Source organism: Phycomyces blakesleeanus, assembly GCF_001638985.1.
Source record: "Phycomyces blakesleeanus NRRL 1555(-) unplaced genomic scaffold PHYBLscaffold_20, whole genome shotgun sequence".
NCBI classification, from domain to species: Eukaryota; Fungi; Mucoromycota; class Mucoromycetes; order Mucorales; family Phycomycetaceae; genus Phycomyces; species Phycomyces blakesleeanus.
This window is the reverse complement of record NW_017265153.1, coordinates 498,792-526,257: the sequence shown is the minus strand read 5'-3', so window position 1 is coordinate 526,257 and position 27,466 is coordinate 498,792. Positions and strand designations below refer to the sequence as shown.

General features: G+C 33.9%; 6 protein-coding genes and 1 non-coding gene across 7 annotated transcripts; 3 read left to right on the top strand and 4 right to left on the bottom strand.

Annotated features, from left to right (window-relative positions):
* The first annotated feature begins 685 nt into the window (after positions 1-685).
* On the top strand, positions 686-1,215 carry PHYBLDRAFT_56292 (hypothetical protein). Its single transcript, XM_018440209.1, has one exon. It carries the CDS (start codon positions 722-724, stop codon positions 1,178-1,180), a length of 459 nt encoding a protein of 152 aa, XP_018287925.1. The 5' UTR covers positions 686-721; the 3' UTR covers positions 1,181-1,215.
* A 234-nt stretch (positions 1,216-1,449) lies between these two features.
* PHYBLDRAFT_70458 (hypothetical protein) lies at positions 1,450-3,031 on the top strand (the record flags this gene model as incomplete). Its single annotated transcript, XM_018442285.1, has 5 exons — positions 1,450-1,695; positions 1,752-1,849; positions 1,941-2,157; positions 2,219-2,647; positions 2,714-3,031. 5 exons carry the CDS (start codon positions 1,450-1,452, stop codon positions 3,029-3,031), a joined length of 1,308 nt encoding a protein of 435 aa, XP_018287924.1.
* A 203-nt stretch (positions 3,032-3,234) lies between these two features.
* On the top strand, positions 3,235-6,049 carry PHYBLDRAFT_182666 (apses-type HTH transcription regulator; the record flags this gene model as incomplete). Its single annotated transcript, XM_018438656.1, has 4 exons — positions 3,235-3,467; positions 3,533-4,547; positions 4,663-4,780; positions 4,861-6,049. 4 exons carry the CDS (start codon positions 3,235-3,237, stop codon positions 5,616-5,618), a joined length of 2,124 nt encoding a protein of 707 aa, XP_018287923.1. The 3' UTR covers positions 5,619-6,049.
* A 680-nt stretch (positions 6,050-6,729) lies between these two features.
* On the bottom strand, positions 6,730-6,803 carry PHYBLDRAFT_t197. Its single transcript has one exon. It is a non-coding gene; the product is annotated as a tRNA-Ile (tRNA).
* A 3,964-nt stretch (positions 6,804-10,767) lies between these two features.
* On the bottom strand, positions 10,768-12,054 carry PHYBLDRAFT_70460 (hypothetical protein; the record flags this gene model as incomplete). The annotated part of the gene is made up of 5 exons (XM_018442286.1): positions 10,768-10,927; positions 10,970-11,098; positions 11,571-11,626; positions 11,760-11,865; positions 12,002-12,054. The coding sequence occupies 5 exons, from the start codon at positions 12,052-12,054 to the stop codon at positions 10,768-10,770; spliced, it is 504 nt and encodes a 167-aa protein (XP_018287922.1).
* A 3,942-nt stretch (positions 12,055-15,996) lies between these two features.
* On the bottom strand, positions 15,997-18,177 carry PHYBLDRAFT_182665 (basic-leucine zipper transcription factor). The gene is made up of 2 exons (XM_018438655.1): positions 18,005-18,177; positions 15,997-17,945 (listed from the first exon to the last, which is right to left on the bottom strand). The coding sequence occupies exons 1-2, from the start codon at positions 18,024-18,026 to the stop codon at positions 16,513-16,515; spliced, it is 1,455 nt and encodes a 484-aa protein (XP_018287921.1). The 5' UTR covers positions 18,027-18,177; the 3' UTR covers positions 15,997-16,512.
* A 7,426-nt stretch (positions 18,178-25,603) lies between these two features.
* On the bottom strand, positions 25,604-26,310 carry PHYBLDRAFT_159709 (hypothetical protein). The gene has a single exon (XM_018434043.1). It carries the CDS (start codon positions 26,259-26,261, stop codon positions 25,620-25,622), a length of 642 nt encoding a protein of 213 aa, XP_018287920.1. The 5' UTR covers positions 26,262-26,310; the 3' UTR covers positions 25,604-25,619.
* Between the last annotated feature and the right edge of the window lie 1,156 nt (positions 26,311-27,466).

The following is a 27,466-nucleotide window of genomic DNA, read 5'->3' as shown; positions in this document are numbered from 1 at the left end:
GCTCTAACACAGAGTGCGGACAATGTCTATACCAAAGACTGCGTGATCTAAACGCACATAAACCGCAAAAAAATAAACTTGAAAAAAATATGATGATAAAGTCAACCGATGAATGACGAAAGATAGGGACATCGCGAATTGATACATGTCGAGATGGTACTTTCTGAATTTTCAAGATTATTCTTTTGTTTTTCCTTTTTTTTTCTTACCTTCTATTAAGAAGTGAATAAATTTTAAATTTTTACTCTATTTTTGTTCAAGATGTTTGGAGATTATGTTTCATTTTATAGCTTCATAGTGGAAAGATATGGTTTATATTACTAATGTTCGGCACACTTCTTTCTCTTTAATTGGCTTGTTTTTTTTGGCCTTTTATGATTCCTCGGGATTTTTTATTATTATTAATGTCGTTATTTTATTTAGTATTTTGGAAGCCATATGATATATAGATTTCAAGCCATATTCTCTTGATATATAAGAAAAAATAACAATAGTTAAGCTGATGACTGTATTGACCTAATATGATGATAGGCCTTTTATTTTATTTATCTCGTTCTTTGAGATCGGTGAGACATAAAATCCCGCGTCAAATATTGATATATTTTAGATTATTATAACTTTGACAAAAATATATAAGTAAAAGCTTATATTAAATTATTTCTATCATTCTTCTATTACTCTCACTCTTATTTTTACTATCGTTAAAAATAGCATGCAATCAATGTCAATTGTAGATAAAAGACGAGTTGCGATTGCCTACGACGGTACTGATGATGCTAATAGACTATTCAAATGGGCGATCGAGAACATCATAAGACCTGAATCAGATCATATCGTGTGTCTTACGGTCAAACCACAACGTGAAGCAAAATATCGTCATAAATCTGAGGATGGAAAGGATTCAGAATATTTGGATGCGCATCATGATCCATCACTGCAAAAATTGGAGGAACGCATAACAAAACTAGGCGTAACAATTGAGCAACACGTCATGTTTGGTGATCCTAAAGAGCTAATTCCTCAGTATACTGCAAGAGAAAAAATAGATCTTCTGATTGTGGGATCGCGTGGACTCACTACCTTACAGACCGTATTTCTGGGCTCTGTGTCCGAACACTGTCTACATGAATGCCCTTGTCCTGTTCTTGTAGTACGCAATACTACTATCGACGATCAATAAGGATTAAACAAATAAAATAAAGTACATTTGAACTTAAGCATTAGTTATTTATTTATTTATTTATTTATTTATTTATTTTTATTTTCCTGGTTCATAATGATCCATAAAATTAAACAATAAAGAAGACATATATATTAGAGAAGAGTTCTCGAGCTTTAACCAAAATGTGCGTCACTTGATCATGTGTTACTTGAGTAAAAGATGAGGCAAAAAGAAAGTGATATCAACTCAGACCACAGTTTTCTCTAGTCAATGTTATTCTTCAGATAATGACCTCAACATTCCCATACTCATCACTCTCACGATTAGGAACGGCATCCTTAAGATCGGCCACAACCGCAAGTCTATCCCATTTACTACAGAGACCACCAACCTTTGGAACCGAAGATCGGATTGTATTGGATATCGGCTCGCTGTACATAAAAGTAGGATTTGGAGGAGAACCCCGACCCAGACACATTATATCTTTTCGAGAGTTTCTACACCAAGATAGACAAACTCCAAGTGATCAGCAGGTTATTGTTTATAGAAGCTTGATATACAGTGCTATAATTTATAAACATATTATTAGCTTGTGGAACTGTATAATCAAGATTTAATGAGAGAAAATAATGCCATGGAAAGAGTTGAATTTATGCTGGGTGGCGCTCTTCAGGATGTTTATTTCAGGTATAGCATATCAATGTTGTTTTCACAAACCCTAATTGTATATATGTGCGTATGCATATACATACATATGTAAATATGTATGTGTGTACAGATACCTATTGGCTGATCCAAGTCAGCACAAGGTTATTATTTGTGAATCACCCATGATACCCATCAAGGTTAAAGAGATTATTGCAAGCATTCTCTTTCATCGTTTCCACATCCCGACCATTTCATTTCTTCCAAATCATCTTCTGGCCCTATTGACTACAGGAAAAATGACTGGCCTTGTTATTGATTGTGGACATTTGGAAACAATCGTATTACCAGTAAATACAAACATAAATATAAAAAGCATATTAGTTATTTTACTCAAATTTATATTATTAGATTAGTTTTGCGATACCTTTATCCAATGCATTGAAGACAACTCCTTTGGCCGGAAGAGCCGTTGCATCAAGATTGAAAGAGCTTCTCAAAAACCATGCCAGTATAATTGATGCCAGCTCTCATTCCTCCATTTCAGTTTATCCTCACCGTCAAGTGCTAGATAGCAGCTTAACATCAGAGTTAATTCAAGACATACAGCTCCAATGCCTCTTTGTTTCTCCTACAGGAGCAGATGGGATGACTGAAGATATCGGTGATAGTGATAACAAAAATAGTCATGCAAACGATGTCTATTATCGTCTGAAGGGAAAAGATGGTATCTTAGTAATCCCTGGGTGGGTGAGAGAACATGCAGCTGAGATTCTCTTCAGCCCCATCGATGAAGAGCTTTGTAGTATTGGAGAATGTGTACTAGACGCTGTACTAAAGGTATATCAACAAATGAAGCCACGCGAATTACAATTGAGCCTTTAGTAACCATGAATATAAACATAGGTCCCAAGAGACCTAAGACGTGAGCTTATATCTTCTATACTCTTAATTGGTGGAAGCAGTATGATGGCAGGATTCCAAACACGACTGCACAATAACTTAGTGGGCAAGATAAAATTGGCTAAATATTCCAAGATCTGTGGCCTCCTGCCGTCGATAAACTTCTTTGATATTTCTTCCAAATCAGGACAAGTGTTCCCGAGAAACAGTCGGGCTTGGGTGGGTGGATCACTTGTAGGTGCCCTCCAATTATCGGGACAAGCAGTTAATCGAGAGCAGTTTGATGGAAGTGTCCCCGACTGGACTAGGCCAATGCTATAGGGGCTGATCGGTGACTTGAGAATTCTTATGCGGCCTGTTAAAACCAGCCACAGGAGTCAGTGAGAAGTAACGCGGCCACAGCCAAGTTTGCCCGACGCGTTTTTTCTTTCCCTTCATTTTTGTGCTTTATATCGTGTGTAACAGATTACGCTTGAAACAGCACTACTGCTACTTTAATTTACATACGTTTCTTTATTGAATCAATGTCATTTAGCAGAATATACTCTGCCGTCTACTCAGGTGTACCCGTGTTCGAGATGGTCGTGCAGGGTGTTGCAGTTATGCGTAGAAGAGCAGACTCTTATATGAATGCCACTCAGATTCTAAAGGTTGCAGGCATTGAGAAAGGCAAACGCACAAAGATTCTTGAAAGAGAGGTCCTCTCTGGAGAGCATGAGAAAGTCCAAGGTGGCTATGGAAAGTACCAGGGAACTTGGTATGTTTTCTAGTTTGTTTTATACTCCACAACTCATTCCTTTTTAACTTTCAAAAAAAATGTAGGATTCCTTGTGCGAAAGGCAGAGAGCTAGCAGAACGATATAATGTCATGACACTACTTGCACCTCTTTTCGATTTCGATATTTCTACCCTAACGAATGAGAATGAGGAAGAACAACTTCCCACAAAAGAGCAGGCTATAGCTGCTCAGAGACGGAAACAGTATGTTGAGCCACGACAATCTACTACACAACCTTCAACATCAAATGCAACAAATGGATCCCCTGGAAAACCATCAACTGGTAATCGGTCATCCAACTTATCGTCCACACGACACAGTCATGCACAAACTCAAAAGCAACAGCATTCTACACCTGTTGTTCATGAAGAAACAAGAGGACGTAAAAAGGCAAAGATTGCAGCCACTTCTGTTCCGAATATTACAAAATCACCAGAAGAATCTACAAGTGAACGTCATCGCCGCATTCTCATGGCCATATTTCTTTCGGATAACTCTGACCACATTCCTGAACTTTTAAAAGACGGTAACGCCTCATCTATTTTCAATATCGATCTTGTGATTGACGATCAAGGTCACACGGCATTACACTGGGCAGCAGCATTAGCACGTATAAAAACTGTTGAACTATTAGTATCAAAGGGCGCTGATATCTGCCGTCAGAACTATGCGGGAGAAACCCCACTTATGCGTGCTGTCATGGTAACCAATAGTTACGACAACGAATCTTTTCCTTCTATCCTTGCTATATTAGAAGACTCTGTACGGATAACAGATCAAAAGAATCGGACAGTACTTCACCATTCAGCACTTACGGCAGGAGTTCATACCCGAATGAATGCAGCTTTATTTTATACTCGAAATATTATTCGTGTACTTACTACTCAAGGTCTTATTAAGCCAGCGATTGATGTACAAGATAATATGGGAGATACTGCACTTACAATCGCCGCAAGACTTGATTGCTCGGAGATGATCGAGTTGCTGATACAAGCAGGTGCCAATAGTAAGACCGAAAATAAGATTGGCCTAGTACTCGAAGACTATCAATCAAAGGATGTAAGTGCAAATGCTTTCTGTTAAAAAAATAAGGGGAAAAGTAGTATTGTATATCTGTGTTAATATACTTTTTTAAAAAAAAAACAATCCTAATGATAATTTTAATTTTAATTAGGACCGAACAAATATAACCGAATCTTCGTCCTCAAAAACAGATAAATCTTTTACAGCAACGTCAATGTATGCTAAACGTTCTTATGGTCCTAGCCAAAGAGGACGTGAAATTGTGTCCAGTAAGGCTTACCAAATACTTGGATTTCAGTCTTTATATATAATCTCTAATTTGTAAATGTTCCCAAAAAAATATCGATAGCCGTTCAGAGAATTGTCGACGCATTAGATGAAGAGTACAGTGGTCAGCTGACTGAAAGAGACCAAGAACTTCAGCAGACGCAAGAAGAATTTGAAAGGGTAACAAAGCAATTGGATGAGACACGAAAGACTTTGGAAGAACGACAAGCCCAATCCCAGCAACTTTCAGAAACGTATCAAACGATTCGTGATCTTGAAGGGGCACTTCAGACTGGGTGGGCAGAACTAGAGGAAATACTTCAAAACCGGGGGGATATGCCTCATCCAGATATGATTGATTCGTTTGATGAAAACGAAGACATCGATGCTTTATTTGATGTTCCTGTTACTGATACCGAAGACCCAAATCAGCTTCAACTGCAGGTTCAGATGTTACAAGCGAGAATTGAAGCTTACAAACGGAATGACAAAGATCTAGAGTCAGATATCCAGAGCTTGCGGACACAGGCCGCTGATAAAGAAATGCATTGTAAACGGCTGATTGCGGCTTGCTGTAATCTATCTATTGATAAGATTGACGAGCTCGTAAAGCCTTTGACACAAGCAATCGAGAGTGACCCTCCTGATCTGGATCTTGCTCGTGTTATTGGGTTTATGGAGAAAATCAAGCGCCAGGGCACATTTCCAGACTATTCTTCAGCGTCATCCTCGGGATCTGGTAGTATTCCTGGTCTTTCTGTGACATCGCATATTAATAATGGTCAAAGTAATGGTGACAGTTCTAAATCTATAGAGATGAAATTCTCGCCAGCTGTTTAAATAGCACAAATCGACTTTGTAGGTGCCCAAAATTGTTTCAAACTTTATTATTATTTATTTCTACTTGAATGTATATACGTTATAAGCCACATTGATAAGTTGTATCTATTGCCAAATACCTTTATTCCTTTATAAAATACGATACATCCGTGTGTGTATGTGTGTGTGTATTCTAGCTTTATATTCTTTTTATATAAATTCACACAAGGCAGATAGCTTATTTATTTCTGGACAGAATATATGAAAAAGCGATATTCTGTATTCGCCTAGTACATTTATACTTTTTGCAAAACTGAACATGAGTAAATTGTATAAATATTATAAGGACTTGAAAGCATTATAAAGACACTTTTGCTTTCGATATTACAAAATTTATAAAGAAATAAAAAGAAATAACCTGGTTGAGGCTCGATCATTAAAATAACATCTTCAATACGTGACATTTCTAATCTGCGTTAGTATTCATTTTACTATAAAAAAGCCAAAACTACAAATCTACTACGGACCAAGGAATATATATAAAAGCAAAGAAATAATAAAAAAACTTTTATTTTATTGCTATAGATTGACTTGTCTTTTACAATTCTCCAAACACATATTACGAATTTTCCCCAGCAGTTAATGTATAATGCGTTAAAAAGATTAAAGGATTCAGTACACTGTGGTTAACCACCTTTAAGCTTTACTATTTTGTCAAGATAATGTCTCAGAGTTGATATTGTAGCTAACAGTTGTTTAATCAAATATTCACTCGGTGATTATCTTTTAAAATATGTCCTCAATGTTATACCGATTTGTTCCTCTTTTTGTTAACCAAGACATATTATGTCGCTTTACATAAATATAAAACCAATGTCTTGGGTAAAATAATTAGATTAGATAGTTTCACTTTTACGAAATCTGTATAAATATTTCAAGATTTATATCAATAAAAAAGCATTCAAGTCTCTATATTCCTATCTGTTCCTATTTATTCACAACGTCCTAGTTGGTGGTGATCTATTATAAAAACTTATACAAGTTAAAATAATAGAAAGACACACCCAGATCGGGAACGACAAGTAAAACAAATTATAAAATAGAACCAATCTCTTCTAGACGAGAAATCAAATGCCCACTACAGGGGTCGAACCTGTGGCCTTGGCGTTATTAGCACCACGCTCTAACCAACTGAGCTAAGCGGGCTTCTTGATGTTTGACACAAGTGCTATAAAATTTTTCAACATTAATTAAAAATGTATATTTGTTTGATGTGACGTCAGCTTATGGACAGACTATTAAGTTATGGACAGTGCAAAGTCGTGACTCCATCTCCGGACACGACAAAATCCGATTTCTTGGATTTATTTTCTCTCTCCCTCTTTTTCCTTTTTTCTTGCTATCGACATTTAAATTCCCGCTGGACTTTAAATACTTTTCTCTTTTTTTCTATTTTTTCCTTGGTTTTTATTTCCTTTTTAGCTTGCTTCCCTTTGCATTGCACTTGTTCCTTTACACTTCTTGATATTACTTCTTTAGTATGCTTCCCGAGAGTTCATATTTTTTAGTAGTTTGATTATTTTTATTTTTTTTATTATTTTTGATTATTTCCTTTTGTGATTATGCCCGAAGACCTGTACACTCTTCTAAATAATCATAATTTAGCATAAGATGTATCTAGATTGTCACCTTGGACGCAGTTGTCAATTAGTATATAAGAGAGACGTTTTTATCCCAATAAAATTCATTCAGTTTTCCTCTATATTTCTTTTGAACATCGTCACTGAGCTTGAGCTATTGTCCTGCGGGAAATACTAAGTTGCACACTGTTAGGATCTACAAGTACTGTCTCACCGTTTGTCTGCTTGTCTGCTTGTTCGTTTGTCCATTTGCCCGTTTGTCTGCTTGTCCGTTGTCCGTTTGTCCGTTGTCTGTTTGTCCGTTTGTCCGTTTGTCCGTTTGTCCGTTTGTCCGTTTGTCTATCTGTCTGTTGTCCATATATCTGTTTACATCTATTTCAAGTCCCATTCATTGTCTAAATTCCTTCTTGTTGGATTGTCCTGAGCGAAATCACAAGAATATAACTATACATATAATATATATTATATTTCTGACCAGTTGCACCACACACCATAACTCAACACGCGTCATGTTTCATTGAGCACTTTTTATATTATATACTACACATTTATAGATGTTGTGGTGGTTGAAGTTGAAGAAGTTTTTAAGAAGAAGAATTAAAGATTTGAGATGAGGAACGAAGATTTGTGAGAACTTGTGTAGGTTTTGTTTATTGAGAAAAGATTTGGTATCAAAGTTTGACCAGGTTCCTACACTGAACTACTACTGCTCTTTATATTATTTTGGATCAGGAAAATTATATGACTGGGGTCAGGTAATCGATCCTATCTGAGCCTTAATCAGAGCAACGTGATCTTGGGATAATTAATGTATGATTAATTATATAAATGTGTGTAGTCCCAATGAAGTATTAACATCGAAAGTAAATGTGTTTATGAGTTATAATTATGCTTATAATAATCCACTGATGTATTCCATATTCTGGTGATATCATCATATGAAATATAATCACTATTATGCATGCTAAATCTGTGTGTTAAATAATAAAGTAATCAATAGACACCTTTGACTGGAATAGCTGAGGCCTTATATTATTTCCTTCAGACTTATTCTCAATTACAGCAGTAGTCAATACTCATTTACAACAATAGCAAATATTTAATTTAAAGTAGATATTTCTATATAATTTCATAGATATTATCAGTATGATATTAAATATATACTATGAATGAAATTGATGTGGCTGCCACTAATAATAATAGATATGCTACTAATTTATTTTAATTAACCAATCAAATTGGTTCTAGAGTTTGGTAAAAATATTAAAAAAAAGTGAAAAAGATAAAGTTGTATTTAAGAGCGAAATAACATAATAGAAACGTTTTTTTTTTTACATATATATCATATAGAGAGTATAATAATTTGATTTATTTATTTTTTATTTGAAATCATAAAACTTTTTTTATCTCATTGTCAAGATTGTTATATTTTGCTAACACCACTAATCAATGTGGCAAACCAACTATCTTTTCTACTAATTTACCAAAAGTGCGAGATTTAAATTGATTTTTTTATATTTTATTTTGCTCAAATTTTTACTTTGCATTTATTTTTCTCTTTCATTGTAAATGAATATTATCTTAAAGTTATTTTTTAAGATGATAGTGAATCTCTATAGCTACTTTATATATCTAATTTATATGACTTGCTCTCTATTTTATTTCTATCTAGTTTAACCTGCTAAAATAAAAGTATATTTTAATTATTGACAAAACAAAAAGTTATTTTTTTATTGCTTGTGGAAGAAGTAAAACATATTTCTACTACAATGACAGAGACTTGTGTTGGATTTATTCCAACAAGAATAAATAAAACACCGAGTGCAACTATAAGAATAAATGCACTGATCAACCATCTGTGCGAAAAGAAACAGAGGACAGATACCAGCGTATTCTTAGAAGATCAGAAACTCATTCAACTGCAGTTCCACATGTATACAAGGCAATGCTGACGTATCGTTTGTAAAGATGCCATTGTAGAGACAAACTGAGGAAGATTAAGTAGTCAACAAAAGTTATACTGCTCCTTGAGACTTGAGGAGTTAATCTTGAATTACCAGTTTGCTCTATACAAATTCAGAGGTCAATGACACGGGGCAAAGTAAATGATCAAAGACATAGACTGTATTATATGAAATGAAATTAGCTTAATAGAATTATTGGCAGTAAAAGTTAAAAGCTCTGAAAAGTTGAAATATTATTAATTTGTTTCTTAAATCCAACCAAAGACTCTCAAAGTAAAATCATATAATTTTTATAGTATTACTCTATTGCAAGTCATATCAGTGAGATAGATCTTTTCCCTATTTATTTCTATTTTTATAATTTTGCCTCTAACACCTCTATGATTTTGTATTAGCTATATTTATCTTTTACAGTAGTGATAGCCTTGCCTAGTTTAATGTGAGAGATATCAAGCCTTTTTCTCTTGTGAATAAATCCAATGAAATAGTCAACTAAAAAGTTACTAGACTTGGTTTTGCCACTATACGCTTGCACAAATTTCATTACACTTTCTCATAAGATAAATTTACGTCTTTAAATTCTCAACTTAATGACTTTTTTGTTTGATACTTCTTCAATATAAAAATAAATAAAATACTATCAGTATGTAAGTTACTTTACATAAAGTCAATAGTAATATTTATATATGTGTCAGCAATCTATAAAAAACAAGTCATTATTGTTACAATTCTTTTGGTAATCTAAAGATCTGCAATTTTTTGTTTATATGCTCGATCTAAATGTAGAATTTACTTATTTATGAAATAGACATTCTTCAATTTTGTATTACTTACTTTTGTAGTAAATATGAATTATATAACTTTTAGAGAATCCTTTTGCCTCTACCAAGATATATATATATTTTATTTAGTCTAATCTTAAATATCAATCAATTTTATCATTAAAAAACCTTTTTCTGTTTTTCACCGATATCTGCTTTTATTTTCAGTATTGAGTTTTTGTTGATCTGATGTTGGGTACTTAACTAGCAACCATCAAGAATTATGCTGTTTAATATCCAAATATTATCGCTAAAATCTTTGTATTTATAATATGATATTTGTAAATATAATAATTACTTCAAAATCGTCTGCCAATTATTTGTTACTGATATATCCTTTTATCTTTTGAGTATCCGTAATTTCATAGGCGTACTAAATGGCTGAAATAAACTTTTTTCTCAGCGTCTTCTTTGGACTTGAAATCAAACTCCATAAAAAAAAGTCTTTAATATTTACATATGGTAGCTTCTGTGTTTTATATTTTCAATGGTATCTATTTAATGTCACACACACATATATATATATATATATTAGCTAATGAATACATATCCTTTTTTTTCATTTTTCAAGTCTACTTGCATCATGAGCATTTTTAAAATTACAAGCTATATATTTTTTGCTTGTAGGGAGTTTTGTGATCAAGAGAGTTGGCGGGCCTCTTTTGCTTTGCAGAAAAAGAGGCAACCGCTGGGTTTGTTTTGAATTTTATTTTTTATAGGATATTCTTGAGAATCCTGTATTTTCTCAAGTGAGAAATTGCGAGAGCTCATGAAAGCACATCCCATAGCCATGTCTTCCCAAAGAGATGACGCATTCTAGAGTACAGAGAAAACGAGAAGAGAGATAGTAGAGATTGACTGAGAGGGAAGGAAGGGTGTGGACATTTCCAAGACTGGTGTAATAACTAAGTTTCGGCAGGAGAAGGGCGTTAGCATATTATTGTTACCATGGTCTGTACCATCGCAATGAGAGAGTATGGGTAAGAGCATATAATGTCACTACATATTGACCAACTCTTCGCAATATATTTCTCAACAAAAGTGAGATAACTGCGAAAGAGCCGTGAAAGTATGAGCTATAGAATTAAAAAAAATTTTTTTTATCATGTTTTCAAGAAAGATAGTTTGGATGTACATTCTGAAGACTGCACTTATTTCATATAACATTTATTTTCTTGAAGAAAGCATTAGTGCCAATAAGAAATGAGAGGAACATTAATTGCTAAAGAAGACAATTTTATCAAGAGGCTTGTAACAAATTCTGAAGGGTACAAATCTTTATGATTAGAACAATGGTTTAATTTTTTTTACTTCTATTATGCTGTTTGAAATTTGATTACTTTTATTTCTTATATTAAATTACTGTTTCTTATAGAAAATCACTATATTCAATGTATTTTATAAGTAAAGATGTTATTTCTTTTGTCTGTTGTCAGTATTTTTAAAGTTTGTCAGTTCAGATTGTCCCTTTGAAAGACATATTTGAGATTGCGTAGAAATGGATACCTATTGAAGGGGGTATGCTTTATCTTTCTGTGGAGTACGTACATTGTGTTTGTAAAGTTAAAAACATATGGAAAGGATTCCTTTTCATTGTCGCTGTTCTGGATTATATTATTTATATTCGAAACGAAAATAGATGATAGCAATTTTTCAGGACTGATGAGGTTTCTTCTGATGCTTCTACCATGTCTTTAATAATAAGCCTTTGAAAATCTTTTGTCTACACATTCTTACGGACTCTGAATAATCTCTTGGCTTAACCAAAACTCCCGAAAGCGAGTAGCTGTAGTAGAATAATGGCATTTTGCTCCTCAAATAACCTGAATACTTTGTTGAACACCTTGAGCAGAACCTGTAAACGCACATGTCTTGAATTTTACAAAACGATCTCGCCTTGCTTTATAAGTTTGAAACTAGAGTCTCTAAAGCCTTGTTACAGTCTACCTATACTTTTTTTTTTGGCTTTTGCTACCTACCGTGTTACTCCACATGCGCTCTCTCGCAGTGTAGGAAGTGAGATCACGGTCATTTCCAGTATTTAAACGGTACCACCCAAAGGTTCTTATCAGGACTTTGTCAAACCTGTAATTATCTTTGGCCTGGTAAAGAATCGATTGGTCAACGTGAGACAGAACAGAGTATCAAAGAAACTCAAATACAGAGCCCATATAGAACACGTTGATTCTATTTGGGCGAAGTGTTTTATTGTAGCGGTCCATATTAACAAGGTTACCTCCTGAAGTTCTCTTTGTAGCTAATTCTGTTTTCTCTTTTCTCAATATAGCCTTCTCTGACATATACCTTTTCTTTTATCTTTTTTTTTAAAGTCATTGTTTCTTTTTCCAGACAGACAGACATTTTTTTTACAACATTTTTTTTTAATTTCACCTATGAATTTAACGTACTTTCTGCAAGTATTTCATCAAGGCCTTATGGAATCTCTTTAAAGGAATTGAGAATAGCCTTTCCGCTTGTCTTTGTCAATGAATCTTTTCTTTAATGGATCTTCTGGCGCAAATTCTTCAAGCAGATAAATTTCTTTAATATGCGAAAACAGATCTGCGATGCTGTTCATGTCACGTATGCTAGGTACTGATACTGTCTTGAGAGATGGTTACTCTATATTTCTTTTTCAAGATATCGCGTGGTTCTGTCCGGAAACAAGATTCTACTTTACCAATATCACTGATCCCAGAAAACTTTTCATTCTTCTGCTGAATTACATACTCTTCTTCTTCTTTTTTTTTCTGTCTCGCTTCAGTTTTTTAGTTTCCCAAATCTTGTAAAAGTCTGTATTTTTTTTCTGGTTTTTCTGCCGTTTGTTTTTCGGTATAGCAAAATCGAATTTCCTGGCTAAAATAAAATAAAATAAAAACCACTCAAAAGCAGGTAGTCTTTGTTTGGATATTGGGACAAATATTGCAAATATAAGACAGAATGTTACTTTTATATATATATATATATATATATATATATATTCACTTTATATAAGACGCTGTAATACGATTCTACTGCATTTGATCTCTCTTTTTGCGAGGACTGACAAATTACTGCCACATAAGCATTTCCTCTTGTCTTTTCTTGTCTCTTTTCCTTCTGTTTTATTTCCCATATGTAAACCTTAAAAAAAATCCAAAAAAAACATCAGGTTTCTCTCTCTCTCTCTCTCTCTCTCTTCTTCTTCTTCTCTTATTTTACTAACCAGGACACACGATCGGTGACGGAATGTAACGCCGAAAAGAAAGAAAGAAAGAAAGAAACTTCACACTAGTGTAACAAGGACCGTGCATCAGGTGATCTTGGAAACACACGGACACGATTCCGACCCTTGCTGTTTCTTTTCTTTTTGGATTTCTGTTGTCATTAGTCAATCGCTTATATATCTATATATGCGCGCACAAAAGATAAAGAAATAAAGAGAGTGACGAGTATGATATACTGATATGGTAAAATAAACAATTCGAACCAATTACATTGGTTTCTTTGGTTGAGATAAAGGAAGAAATATTAGAATAGTGGAGGATATGGGGTAGGGTGTAGTCATTATAGTCCTAAAGTGCAGTAAGCGATCACATCTAATAATCCTTTTTTATTTATTTGTTAGGTCTGTAATAGTGGTCGATAGAAGTAGTCAAAGTCAAGCTAAACCAAAAAACCAAAAACCAAAATTAATAATATAGTCTAGCCATTAGTTACCATGACATTGTAACTGTAACTGTAACTGTAACTATGTCTGTTACTGATGAGAGTATAAGTACTACTATCAGTGTAAGTGTATGCGGTTAGTATAGATGGAGTAATGTAGGGGCAAAACAAACCATAGTATGATAGGGATATTATATGTATATATATATAGGTACATCACATTACACCATAATTCACTTGAAAATAACCGATTATTTTATAGCTGATTTATATTATTTTATATTATTTTATTTGTTCCTTTCTTGTAAACTATAGTTCAAAATGTGCATAAATAATAAGATATTATTGAAACAATAAAGATACTTTTGAAACATATATTATATATATACTATATTTTTTTTCTATAGTAAGATATTTTATCTATCGAAAATAAAATTGGTAAAGAACGAAAAGACGCTTTCCCCACACTATATTTTCTTTTTTTAGTAAAATAAAATCAATTGCATTCATATTTATGCTATCAAGATACCCAATACTAATAGTACTAATAGTACTAATAATACTAATAATACTAATGATTTTTGTTCTTCATGCTTACTATTGTATTATTATTTATTCACTAGTACCGGAACTAGTACTGAATCTGGCACTAGTACTGGTGCACACCATGCTATTTATTGCTGTATATACTGATATAAATGATATATATATATATATTAAAAAAAAAGAGGGGGGGAAGAAGAGTTTGGTTCCTAAATTGTGTAAAAAGCCTCTGGATTTGGCGCCTTTCCTTCTGGCCAATCAGCACTGGATTTCTTTCGTTACTACTCAAACGATAGGAACATAAGAAAGATATATATAAAAAAAAAAGTAAAGATTTTAAAGTTTTGGTAGTAAAAGGTGGTTTGTTATTTTAGTAGTATATTTACTTGTGACCAGCAGCGTTACTTTAATAAGGCAGCAAAAGGAAGAAGAAAGAATTATATGTCTTATGGTTGGTAAAGTAAAAAGAGTAGAAGAGTAGAAAAGAGAGTGGAAGAGGTCATTTTGCACAAAATTTGGCTACTACACTATACTAAAATAAGAAGAAGAAAAGAAGGTGAAGATTGGCGTACAATGAATTAGAGTAAATTGGATTAGAATAAAGAACACTAGAGCAAATTACACAGCATCACAAAAACACGCACTTGACACACGCGTGTATAAAAAGAACATGTAATATACATCGATATCCATTGCGTATGTGTGTTGTTAATGAGTTGATATATTCTATGCTATGATATGTACGTATAAAATATTAGGATAATAGTAATAATGATTTACCGATAATTAAATATGAATCTTTTGCTTTTCTCTCTTCTATTCTTTTTATTGAATATTCTTAATCTCAATAGCAGCTATTAAATAGAAAGGAGAGTTTTCCTTTGCTCTCACGCCATATTTCGTGTAGTACTATATGTTGTGTATTGTGTAGTATGTACCCTTTGCAATGACGAACTAGATTATCTATCTATCTGTTTTTTTTCTTTCTTTCAAATCAGATTGGCCGAGACTTTCTGTATTACTAAATATGTACCTTTTTATATACCTATTTTCATGTCAATGTCTAATGTTCATGCTCATGTCTCTTTAAAACTAATCTTACTATATTATATAAATTATGTATATAGATTATTTTAGGTTAGATTAATTAATTAATTGATTGAGTATTATAAAATATTTATGTATAAAAGACTAACATAATAGTATTAAAGGGGAATTTTAGAGGTAAAAAACATAAAAACATAAATATTGACATGGATACCGGACATGCCATTAATATTAATATAGTATATATGTGCGTCAATCACACCTAAAATTTTCAAGAGCCAATTTCGGTTTGTCGGAAAGCCTAAAAAAAAATAAAAAAATAAAAATAAGATGGATAAAATTTTATATGATTTATTATTAATTCATTGATCACCGACTTGGTCAGTGTTCCGTTTCACTATCACATGTGTGTTCCGCATTCCTTTTATCCCTTCTTTGTCATTCATTCATTCAGACTTACACACACAACACACACAAGAGAAATATATATATATATATATATATATACGTACAAAATAAACGTACCATATATTTTATTGATTTATTGATTTATTTATATGTAAATGAAAAAAATAAATAATATTTGTGTGTGACTGTGATTTTTGTTTATGTACATCATACAGTATATATCAATTATTGTTAATCAAAAAAGAAAGGGTAATTTTAACCAGTAAGAGTCATAAAAGAAAAAAAAAACACGTCTGAATTTTGATACATAAAAAAAAAGTGTATGTATAATTATTATTATTATTATTATTATTATTGTCATTATCAACAAGTTTTTTATGAGAAAAATAAAATATTCACAGCAAAATATAATAAACGTTAAAGAATGAAAGAATGAAAGAATGAAAGAATGAAAGAATGAAAGAAGAAGAAGAGGAAAGCAAGATAAACGATTGTATAATAACAATAATAATGATAAGAGAATGAAAGAAATGAGGGACTCGATGATTTCGGGGGGATTTTTTTTTAGGGATAAAGCATATAATATATAGAAGTAAAGAAGTAAAGGAATTGTTAATGGGGGAAAAGAGATTTTATGAATAAAAGTAAAGAAGTAAAGTAAAGAAGTATAGAAGAGGAAGAATATACATATTTATATTTATATAATTGAAGCAAAGTTAGCATTTCTTCTTTAAAAAAAAAAGAAAATTAAAATCAAAATAAATCAAAAAAATACAAAAAAGAAAAAAGGAAGGAAAGAAGGAAAGAAAGAAAGAAACGAATTGGACTTTTGGGAGGCTTTCTTTTACTCCACAGTGTGCTTCTGTGAAAAGTAATCGGTTATCTGAGGTCTGTTATTTACAGTGTTCAGATAAGGTGTCAAGCCAGTCCGTGCATGAGGGTGTCCATGTGCATGTGCATGTGCATGATGGGATTGGTGCGGGTGACAGTCCCCAATAGAAGCAGTCATTGGAGGAAGCACAGACATGTGGGGTGCATAATAGCGGCCGTCAAAACCAGAAGAAACCGAAACATTTTGCTGGGTCAGAGAGACTGGCGATCCAGAGTACACGTTGTGGGATTCGGTTCCTTTGATCGGAGAGTGGGAAGCACCCATGCTTATTGTAGCCGGAGAAGATGCTGATGCTGATGCTGATGCTGATACTGATGAAGATGCTGAGGATGCCATGGGAGTTGTGTTTTGGTTTGTTGGAGTAGAAGTCGAAGAGCTAGGTGTGATTGTGAGTCCAATGTTGATGTTGTTAATGTTGGTGTTGGTGTTGGATGCGGTAAGGGATGGGATTGGGCCATAGTGAAGACGGTTGTTCGATTCCAGCTGGGCTGAGGACTGGCGAAGATATGACTGGACAGCAGGACAGTCGCAGTTTCCGTGTGCAAGGAGCTGGTTTCGAAGGAATATGCTTTCTTCTCTCAATTGGGCGACCATTGTGTGCAAATCTTTGTTCTGATTGGACACCTGTTCGGCGTGTGTCTCGAGGTTTTGCATCCACTTCTTCTTCTTCTGACGGCACTTGAAGGCAGCTACCCGGTTGCGTTCCAAGAACTTCTTGCGCTGTTCTTCGGCATCGTCGCCTTCGAATACGATCCGTCTCTTGCGGCCACTCGAGACAATGGTCTGCATGTATCTGGTCGAGCTTGTGTCACTGCTGTTGCTGTCATCATCCGAATCTTCCTGTTTATAGCTAATCTTTGTGGCACGCTTGGAGGTACGAGAACGGGTGCTCTTCTTTGGGAGACCGTTTTCTTGCTTGAATACCAATTGGGTGGTGTCTGAGGACGATTCCTGATTGAATGAAGACGACTGTTGCTGTTCTTCAGACTGATTAGGCAATTGGTGATTGGTCTGTGGTGGGCTGAGAGACAAGATACGTGGAGATGAAAGTCTGTGCGATCTCGAAAACGAAGGAGTGGGGCTGCTGGCCTGAGAAGAGTTGTCCAATATTGGGCTTGTGGGCCAGGATGATACTGAAGCTGAAGAGGGAGAGATTTCATCTGATTTTTGAGAGCGGCGAGACTGAGACTGAGCCTGGGACTGGGACTGAGCCTGAGCCTGAGAGTGAGCCTGAGAGTGAGGCGGGGGCTTTTGGATGGCCTGGCCTTGGAAATGATAATCAAAAGGATTCAATTCGGTTGTCATTCCTGAAATTCCTGGAGTAAAGTTCCATTCGCCACATTCGAGTAAGAAGCGAGTGGGAGTGGACAAAGCATGATTGTGTTCTACATGAAGATGATATTAATAACTGATATTTGGTATTGATATCACTGTTAATATTTACCTTCGTTAAGAATTGCTTGCATTGCTTCTTGTTAGTGAACTTGAGATTATCGTTGTTGATAAGGTTTTTTTATATATAGAAAGTAGAAGAAGTATAAGAGAAGAAGAAGAAGAAGTTTGCTTTCTTGGTATAAAGAGAAAAGGAAATAATAAATATTTAAAGATGAAAGATTTTAAATGGGTTCTTTATAAAGGAATTTTTTCCCTCGTATTTTTGTTTTCAAAAAAAAAATATGAAAATTTAGCGGCGATCATTTAACCTTTTTTCTTGTATTCTTTTCTTTTTTTTTTTTTCTTTTTTTTTGTGTTTTGGTTTCTTGTATTAATGCAGGGTTACTATACTCTGGCTCGATTTTTTTTATATACATATATATTTTATCAATGATGTCATGTGAAATATCGGAGCCACAAGCGCTACCTTGATGGATTTGTCTGTTTTATATTTAATTTATGATATCATCAAAATAAGATGTGTATATATAATTGTTTTTGAGTGGACGGGTGAGAATGGTGGTGGTTCAATCTACACCAAAAGAAGTCAAGTTTCAAAATCTTATATATAAATAAAATGAATACAAAGGCAATATAATTTTTAACCCAGGAATCTAACATCAAAAAAGAAACAAGAATATAGACATCAATACAAAAATAGAGAAAGAAGTAATTACTAGAGTTAGTTTGCTATAATTTTTACTATCATTTTAGGTATAGGATACATACGGTAGAATAGAAAAAGACCTATATTATTTTATCACGATTTTTATTTAACAAGAAATGAGCTAAACAGAACAGAACAGAACAAAATAAATCATGCAAATTAGGGTGCAGAAATCATATTTGATTCATTCATTCAAGATATACCTTTTTCTTTAAACAACTTGACTCGTATATTATCCATTAAATAAACCTCATACAATCCACATACTTTTGAGGCATTTTCAAGAACCAATAAAAAGTGTATTTTACAGTGAAAGAATCAATTAATTATATGCTATTCTATTGCTTCAATAGTAAAAAAAGAAAGAAAGAGAGAGAAAAAAAAGACCTTTAAGATACAAACTAGACTCTAATCAATAGACTTCTGGATCTTTATATACAACATGGTAATAATGAATAGAGTCCATTTTATATATATTATATTATATTATATTATATTATATTATATTATATATTTATTATATATTTATTATAATAAAGTATATAAAAATACTTTTGCACTCTTGGCTTCTTATATAAATGGAAAAATGGAAAGCTAGGTAGATAGATAGATAGACAGATAGACAGACACAAGTACCATCTCGTTATTCTTATTCCCATTATTCCCATTATTATTATAATAATAATAGTAATAATAATGTGGTATTTTTTGCAATTTAAGGAAAGGTAGAAAACCATGTTTTGCGACTTGAACCCGTAAACTGGGTTGAACCTTCCATAATAAGAATCAGATAAACCAGGAAATGGGCATTGAAATACAAAATTAGTTAGGATCAGTTACACACTCCAACATAATAATAATACTAATAATTATATATACATGTAAGCTTAAAAATATAATACATCACATTATATCTACTTTCAGTGTTTTCATACCATAATTAATCGTCGCATTATTCAAGAATTGCGCTCGTTCCTTTTTTTTATAGAATTTATTTCATTTTTACGAAAAATACTTGACGCAACTTTTATATATATATATATAAACAAAATAAAACAATATTATCATGATTGAGAATATTAAATGCTTGAAATGATTAATAATAATAATAATAATAATTCTAATAGTACTAACTATTGTTTCTATTATTCTTCAACTGCTTTGCTTTGTATTGTATTGTATTGTATTGTATTTTTATACTAGTTAAAAATATATACACATACAAGAGTCATTATAACTTAGTAAGACTAAAAAAAATGATATATAGAATGTAATGTAATATAGAGTTGTTGTTCTTGTGTTTTTTGACTTTTTTTTGGCGATGATGATGATCCTTTTTTTTTATTTATATTCAATTGTTTAGATTACAATTATAAAAACTGTCAAGAAAATCGTGAGGGTTCGATTGGATGTAAAATATTGAAGGTAGTAACACTTGCTAATCTCGATTGCGGGTTGTGTACTCTTGTCAAATATATATATATATTGGTTGATTAATAGCTCCTACTGAAATGTCTTTTTTTTTGTGTAAACTACCTTTAAGCCTATACACCAACAATTGTACTTGTACTTTTGAATGTGAGTATTCAAGTATGAGTAGGCTCAGATATAATAGCAACATCAAAGCTCAAAAAGAGTCCTTTGCTATATCTACATACTGTATATGAATGAATAATATGAAAGAACTTTACAGTGTTTTGCTGTTTAGTTTTAGACTTAATTTGGTTTGGTTTATATATTTATATTTATAATAAAATATATTTATAATTATTCTATTGATATTCTATCGACATTTTCAATATACTAGTTCTTCTTTCTCTCTCTATGTAGCTTTCTTGGCTAATCTCTAATATAATGCTATATATATTGTTAAAAGTAGTCTACAAAAAAAATGATAGTTGTGATTTTGTTTAATCAATAGGAACAAAGTTGCGTAAAATAAAGCAAAAGAAAACACATAACAGTAACAATTTTATTCCAAATGTTTCTTTTGATATTTCTATTTTTCTATAGATATTCATAGAAAGAAAGAAAGAGAGAAAATACAAAATAGAGTCATAGAAAATCAGAATCAAAATCAAAATCAAAATCAAAATTAAAACCAAGAATCAATTCTATTCAGCCAACTAGCTAACCATTTTATTTATTTTAGGTACTTTGTAATATAATACATTTCCTATTTCCCATTCTTTCTTATTTTATTATTATTCCATTTTGGGCATTCAATTTGAGTACAAAAGAAAGAACCAAAAAATATTTTTATTATTATTTTTTATTATTATAATAGTTTTTCGATTTTTCTTTAAATAACAAATTCAGTGTTTTTCACTTCCTTTTTTACTTTTATAATACAGAAGATATATAAATAATGAAGATCAACGAAATATGTTTTTTACCCAGAATTTATTACCGCAAATTCACACCCGTATCCACCATCCGCAATCCGCATCGCCATCGCCATCGCCATCGTTTTCTTGTGTGGATAATTTCGATTCGGCTGCGAACCGATCATATAACACACATATCACAAAGAACACAAAGAACACAAAAGTATATTCTGTATATTTTGTATATTTTATATATTTTATACATTTTGTACATTTATTAACGCAAATGTATTACAAGATTCTGTATTTTTTATTTATTTGTCCCAACATTTGCATTTCATGAATTTGCAATTCAATTCAATTCAATTCAATTCAATTCAAAAATAATTATAATATATATATATATACAATTGAAACGCTAAGATATACATATTAAAAACTCCACTCCACTCCACTCCACTCCATTCCCCAACCCTTACTTACCCTTATTCTTACCCTTTACCTTTTACCCTTACTCCTCTCCCTCCCCGCTCCCTATCGATTTTCATTTTCTTCCTTCGGCTTATATTATAGGCTTACTTGTGGCATTACAGCCTAAATACAATACAATATAGTAGGGTAGAATGCAATCATCGCTACTGCTATCATTATTTTATCCCTTTCAATATATGTAACATATTTATTTATTTATTTATTATTATTATTATTAAAAATAAAATATTTTGATTGGCTAAACACTCGCTCACACCACAATTGCTACACACTAGACAAATGAATACACACACACAAAAAATATTCTCAGAGTTGTGTATACAGTTGAAAGAAAGTTCTCACACAGAATTCTTTCAGCACGGCCTCAACATTATCATTATTTTCCCAGTTTACTCTTGCATACTAACTGAGCTGCTCAATGGAGACCAAGCCCAGGAGAACTTGAATAAAATAAAATAAGACAAATTCAACCATACCATACCATACCATATCACCCTCTTTGCTCCCATGTATCTCTGAATATCATGATGAGTATGAATAGGGTAGGTATTATCTGTAGCAATATACTGATACCTGTCAATTACATCCAAGGCTACAGCCACAAAGTTAAACCGATGATTTGTGACAATATTTCCCCTCCCTTAATTTTGCACAGGCGTAGCGGATCCTTTAACTTTACTTTCCTTTTGTTTGGCCCAACCTACGGGGCGATTCATGTGTTTACATTAAAACCAGATATATCTATAAAGACACAATCATTTATATAACCCATGTCTTTTTTGGTTGCCAGCCCTGAACTTCCTTTCTTTACACTGAATGAAGATAGACACGCTTTACGCTTATTCTACACTCTTTCTTGATAAATAGTAAGCATAATATTAATAAAGCACATTTTTGAAAAGAAAAGAGCCTTTATACATAAATTCAACCAGATCTTTCCATTAGGGATATTGGACTCATATTATCTTGAGCTTCTTCTGTGGAGAAAAGTTTAGAATTGATAGCAAGGGATTGTCGCTTTTATTGTAGTAATCTGAAGAAACCTTGACATCAATCTCATGTATGACATACCGCTACACCCCCAGCTTTCCTTGTTCTGTAGATCATAGGAGGGGTAAAGGATAATCACTGGCTGATACGGATCGTCCGTCAAATTGGTTCCAATGCGGCTCAGAACATGTGACAGGTGGGCTTATCTTGCAGACTCTAGGTTACTTGTTGACCAACTGATTTCTTTGACAGCCTCAGTTGGTGCTTTTAACTGAAATCTAACCGCTACAGACCATTGAGGCGTTTTGTAATTTACATTAAATCTGTCGCAAATATATAGAGTTATAATGTAACTGGTGCAGATTACTCTGAGGGGTGGGCAATTTTGTTGATTTGAACGCTGATAAACTTTGTGAACGCACTGGCTTGAACCGTGTGATTGATAGGTATACTATATATCAAAACCAAGTAAATAGAACTCCTTCTTACTATTGTAATCGTAATTATTCTTATTATTATAATAGCAATTATAGAGAAAAAAACAGAGTTCAATGACGTCTTGTACCTTTATTTGTTTTGTGTATGTTGTCTGTGACCCCTTACCCTGAAAAACTGACACTCAAAATAGACTTGCTTGACAATTCCACTGTGGGTTATTATTTACTGGGTTAAACCTTCTTTTTTCTTTTACTTCTTTAACTTGGTCTTCTTTAACTTCCTATCGTCACTACATTACCCTTTACTTTACTTTACTTATATATATATATACAATACTAACTATCCTTTGTCTCTTCGCTCTTATCATTACCATTCTTTATATTCTAAATATATATATATATAAGGGACTATTGCCGCTAATTGAATTGTTGATTTTATACTTCAATTGGTCTGGTTTCAATCAAGATACCTCCTTATCAGTATTATATCTATCTCTTTATTTTGATCTGTTTCTTGTCATTAAAGAAATAGAAACAGAAACCATTATGTCTAGAACATTACTTCTTTTTTTTTCTTTCTTTCTTTCAAATTCAAAAGTGAAAATAAAAATAAGAATAAAAATAAAAAATTAGAATTGATCAATCAATTCTGGTCATTTTACAAATCTCCCCCTCTTCCCCTCTATCTCCACTTTACCCGCGCTCACTACTAATTAGAACGGCGCTACCAAGTAAAGATATATACACCACATATATAATCTTTTATCATTATCATTATTATTATCATTATCTTGATAGCCTAAAAGTCATATAGTTAGCAGTACCAATAAATAACTAACTAAGGGGCTTCTCAAGCACCCGCCAAGGTCCTAAATGTTGGCGGTGATTTCCATATACGGACTGGCGAGAGTTTCTTAAATTAGTAACCTTCGCCAACAAAATTGGCTAAATTAGGAAATCTTCGCTAATACTTATTTGGATTTCAACGCCAACTTTTAGGTCTTTGGCGAGTGCTTGAGAAGGCCCTAAATAACTAAATAAATAATTAGACGGTGAAGTCATACATAATAAATAAATAAATAAATAAATATATAATCTAGAAGCTATAAAGAACATGTTGATAGGAATAGAAAATATAACCTTGTGTATTACACCGTACACAAAACACGCAACAGACACACAGCACACATACGGATTACACGCATTATGCCCATTCCACACTGTGTACTATCGAACCCAAATCAATTTATTCGATACACATCATACTAATTGATATTTCTTCTTCTTCTTCTTCTTCTTCTTCTTCTTATATTATATAATATTATACAATACAATACAATAAAATAGATGTATTAAATACAATTCTTTACAATTCTTCTATTGATTAATATAAATATATATTGGGGGTACTCAGCCAGATTGATCGATCAAATTTTGAATTCAGAACGCCATATTATTGGACTACAGTTGTAATAGCGACGATAAAAATTTGATCGTCTTTTTGAAAGATCAAATTTCGATCAAATTTTGATCGAAAAACGTACGGCTCTCTGATTAACCTAATCCTTACTTTTTATATGCAATACGATACTGTTTTTATCTTTCTCCTTAATAAATCATAGAATTTATTGCCAACAGTTATATAATACTTCTTTCTCTCCATCTTACATGCCAAAATATAGTACAAAGCAACAAGCAATTGATGCCTTGAAGAAATCGCATAAAATCAGGGAATTTATCGTGAAAAAAAACACTGGTAGAGTCTTTATCAGCAAGTGCAGACGAACTTATTTAAGATATTTTAGAAGTAATCAAAAAGGAAGTTAATATAAAGTTGGAGCAGATGACTGCCGCGAAGGAGCTTAAACAAACACTTAAAGCCAATAAATACATACACAAGGTTGACAATGTATTGCCAGATCTTGAGTCAAAGGAAAGAGCACTTGATTTCTTCGAGAGTCTAGATGCCTACAGGTTCAAAGAAGAAATCAGAATGTGCAAAGATTATTCTATAAATGCTATAAAAATCTATGAATTTTGTACGAATTTTGTACTTTTGTCTTTTGGTGTCCTCAACTACAAATTGATACCATTGGCCAAAATTCACACAAGAATTTGATCGATCAATCTGGCTGAGTACCCCCATTGTGTAACGGATCTATAACGTCGTATAAGTTTCTAAAGAATACCAAAAGAACACCAAAAGAACAATAAGAGAGCAAGAAAGAAAGAGAAAAAAAAAGATAATAGAACAAAAGAACAAATAGTACAAATAGTACAATATATAATAATTAATATACTATTATTATTATAGTAATAATAATATTTTTTTTATTTTATTTTATTTTTAGCACTACAAACATTTGATATATATCACAGACAGATGAGTGTAGTTGCAAATGTTGTGATATGTTGTGTTGTGTAGTTGCGATATGACGTCACGTGTCGTGTTTTGGTGTATAGTTTTGATGTATAGTTGTGATGTATAGTTGTGTTGTGTTATGTTGCGATGTGATGTGATTTGTTTGTATGGAGCTGTGACAGGCTCAGATTTATTAAAGTTCTCTGAATGAGTAGGGCAAAAGAGAAAATTACAACATTTGTTTTGAGGGTTTATGGGGGTTATTTGATGTTTTTGGCTTTTTGGTTTTTGACTTGTTTTTGTGTGATTTAAACTTTTTTTTTTTTTTTTGTTAAAAGGTTAATGTGGTGTTATGCGAGGGAAGAGTCAGCGGAGTCAAGCTCGAGCTCTGAGCAGATGCGGGAGATTGATTTCCTAGCAGTGGCAAGAACCAAGGAAGGTAAAAAGGGAGCAGAGTTAAAGTGGAGTGCCCAATGGTGGTCCCAGATAGCAAGGATGGTCAGTCCGAAAACCGAGGCGGCTGGAATACTGGGGTTCAGCGTGGGAGGGAAGAGAAAGGATGTGAATGCCGAGGAAAGTGCAGAAGGTGGTGGGACGGTGCCGAAAAATTCTAACCAAATGCCTAACCACACCGCAGATTTCAAAGGACAAGAAAGAAGAAAATGCTCTTGCGTCTCGATTGACATCTGGCAGATATTGCAGAGAGGTGAAGAAACAGTGAAGGGCATAATGTGGTGCAGAAGAGCTCGGCACGATAGTTTGTTGTGTAAGCCGCGAAACCAAACATTACGGGCCCGGTGAGGAAGTGCGAAAGACCAGAAAGAGTGCAGTTGGCGAGGGCTAAGATGGGGGCTAAGTGGTTGAGCATTAGCATGATGATGAGAACAGGTCAGCCGGTAAGAGCGCGTGGACAAGCGTGACCAAGGTTTGCCGAGGACCAGAGCAGAGATGAAGGGATCAAAGTCAAAGGGGGACCCATCTCGAGGAGGCATATCCAAATGTCGCGATTCTAGGATGAATGTAGGAATACAAGCTCTGAAAAGGATAGGGTGAGCCACAAGTGAACGGTCGAGAAGTCTTTGCAGGATACGATTAAGAGTGATAAATCGAGGAAGAGGTCTAGCAGGGGCAATGGGCATCAGGACGTCCAAATTATGATCAATCTGGTATAGGTGGTTAACCTTCAGGTCTCGCCAAGATTGTCGGTAGGGCGGATGAGAGGGAGGGCTATTAACCATGGAGGACAAGGGCAACATAAGGCACGTGGATAGATTCGTGAGGACGTCGTCAAACTTGTGCGGGAGGTGGTCCATGGCCTTCAGGACAAGATGAAGAGGCGAATCCAGTGAGCGATGGGTGCGAGGTCTAGAGTCTGGGAAGATCCAAAGTAGAAGGGGATCACAATCCGTATTCTCAGTGCGAAGGAGAGAAGCCATCCATTTGGGGACCAAACCACGGGGACCCAATGGGTTCTGGATTATTGGCTTGAGCCAACGAAGCTGAAGAGCGCATTGCTGTGTAATCGGGTCGAGGATGCCAAGACCACCTTGAAAGCGAGGAAGGCAGAGGGTGTCCAAAGCAATGGGGGGGAACGAACGGAAGCGGAAGAAACGGCGCATCAGAGTGCGTATTTTTTCGAGAAAAGAGACGGGGAAGGATACTACGCGCAAGACATGCCAAAGTTGGGCGAGAATGAGAGAGTTCATGACAGTGGCACGGCCGCGGAAGGACAGGGTGCGTGAGCCGTGTAGAATACAGCTATTCTCAATCTTAGAAAGAAGGGCCTGGCCAAATGAGTCTCGTTGGGCAATGGAGGAGAAAATTGGATATCCCAGATAGCGAAGAGAAGAGGAGGAGGTCCGGTCATGCCAATCCGTAATATTGTGGGTCCGTAGATGTGAGGACCAGTCTGGCAGGGGTGAGCCCGAAAGTGAAAATGCCTGCGTCTTGTGAAGATTTACGCGGGCGTTGGAAGCCGCAGCATAGGTGTTGAGGTGGGTGTGGAGGCGAGACAACTGCCCTGTGTCAGAAAGAAAAACAAGTAAATCATCAGCGTACGCAAGGAGTTTGATCGGTGACAGAGGAGAAAGACCAGCAGGAACAGATGGTTGAAAGCCCGAGAAGGACTGGTCATGGATCACTCGTCGTAGTAGAGGCTCAAAAACTAGATTGAACAGTATAGGGGAGAGAGGGTCCC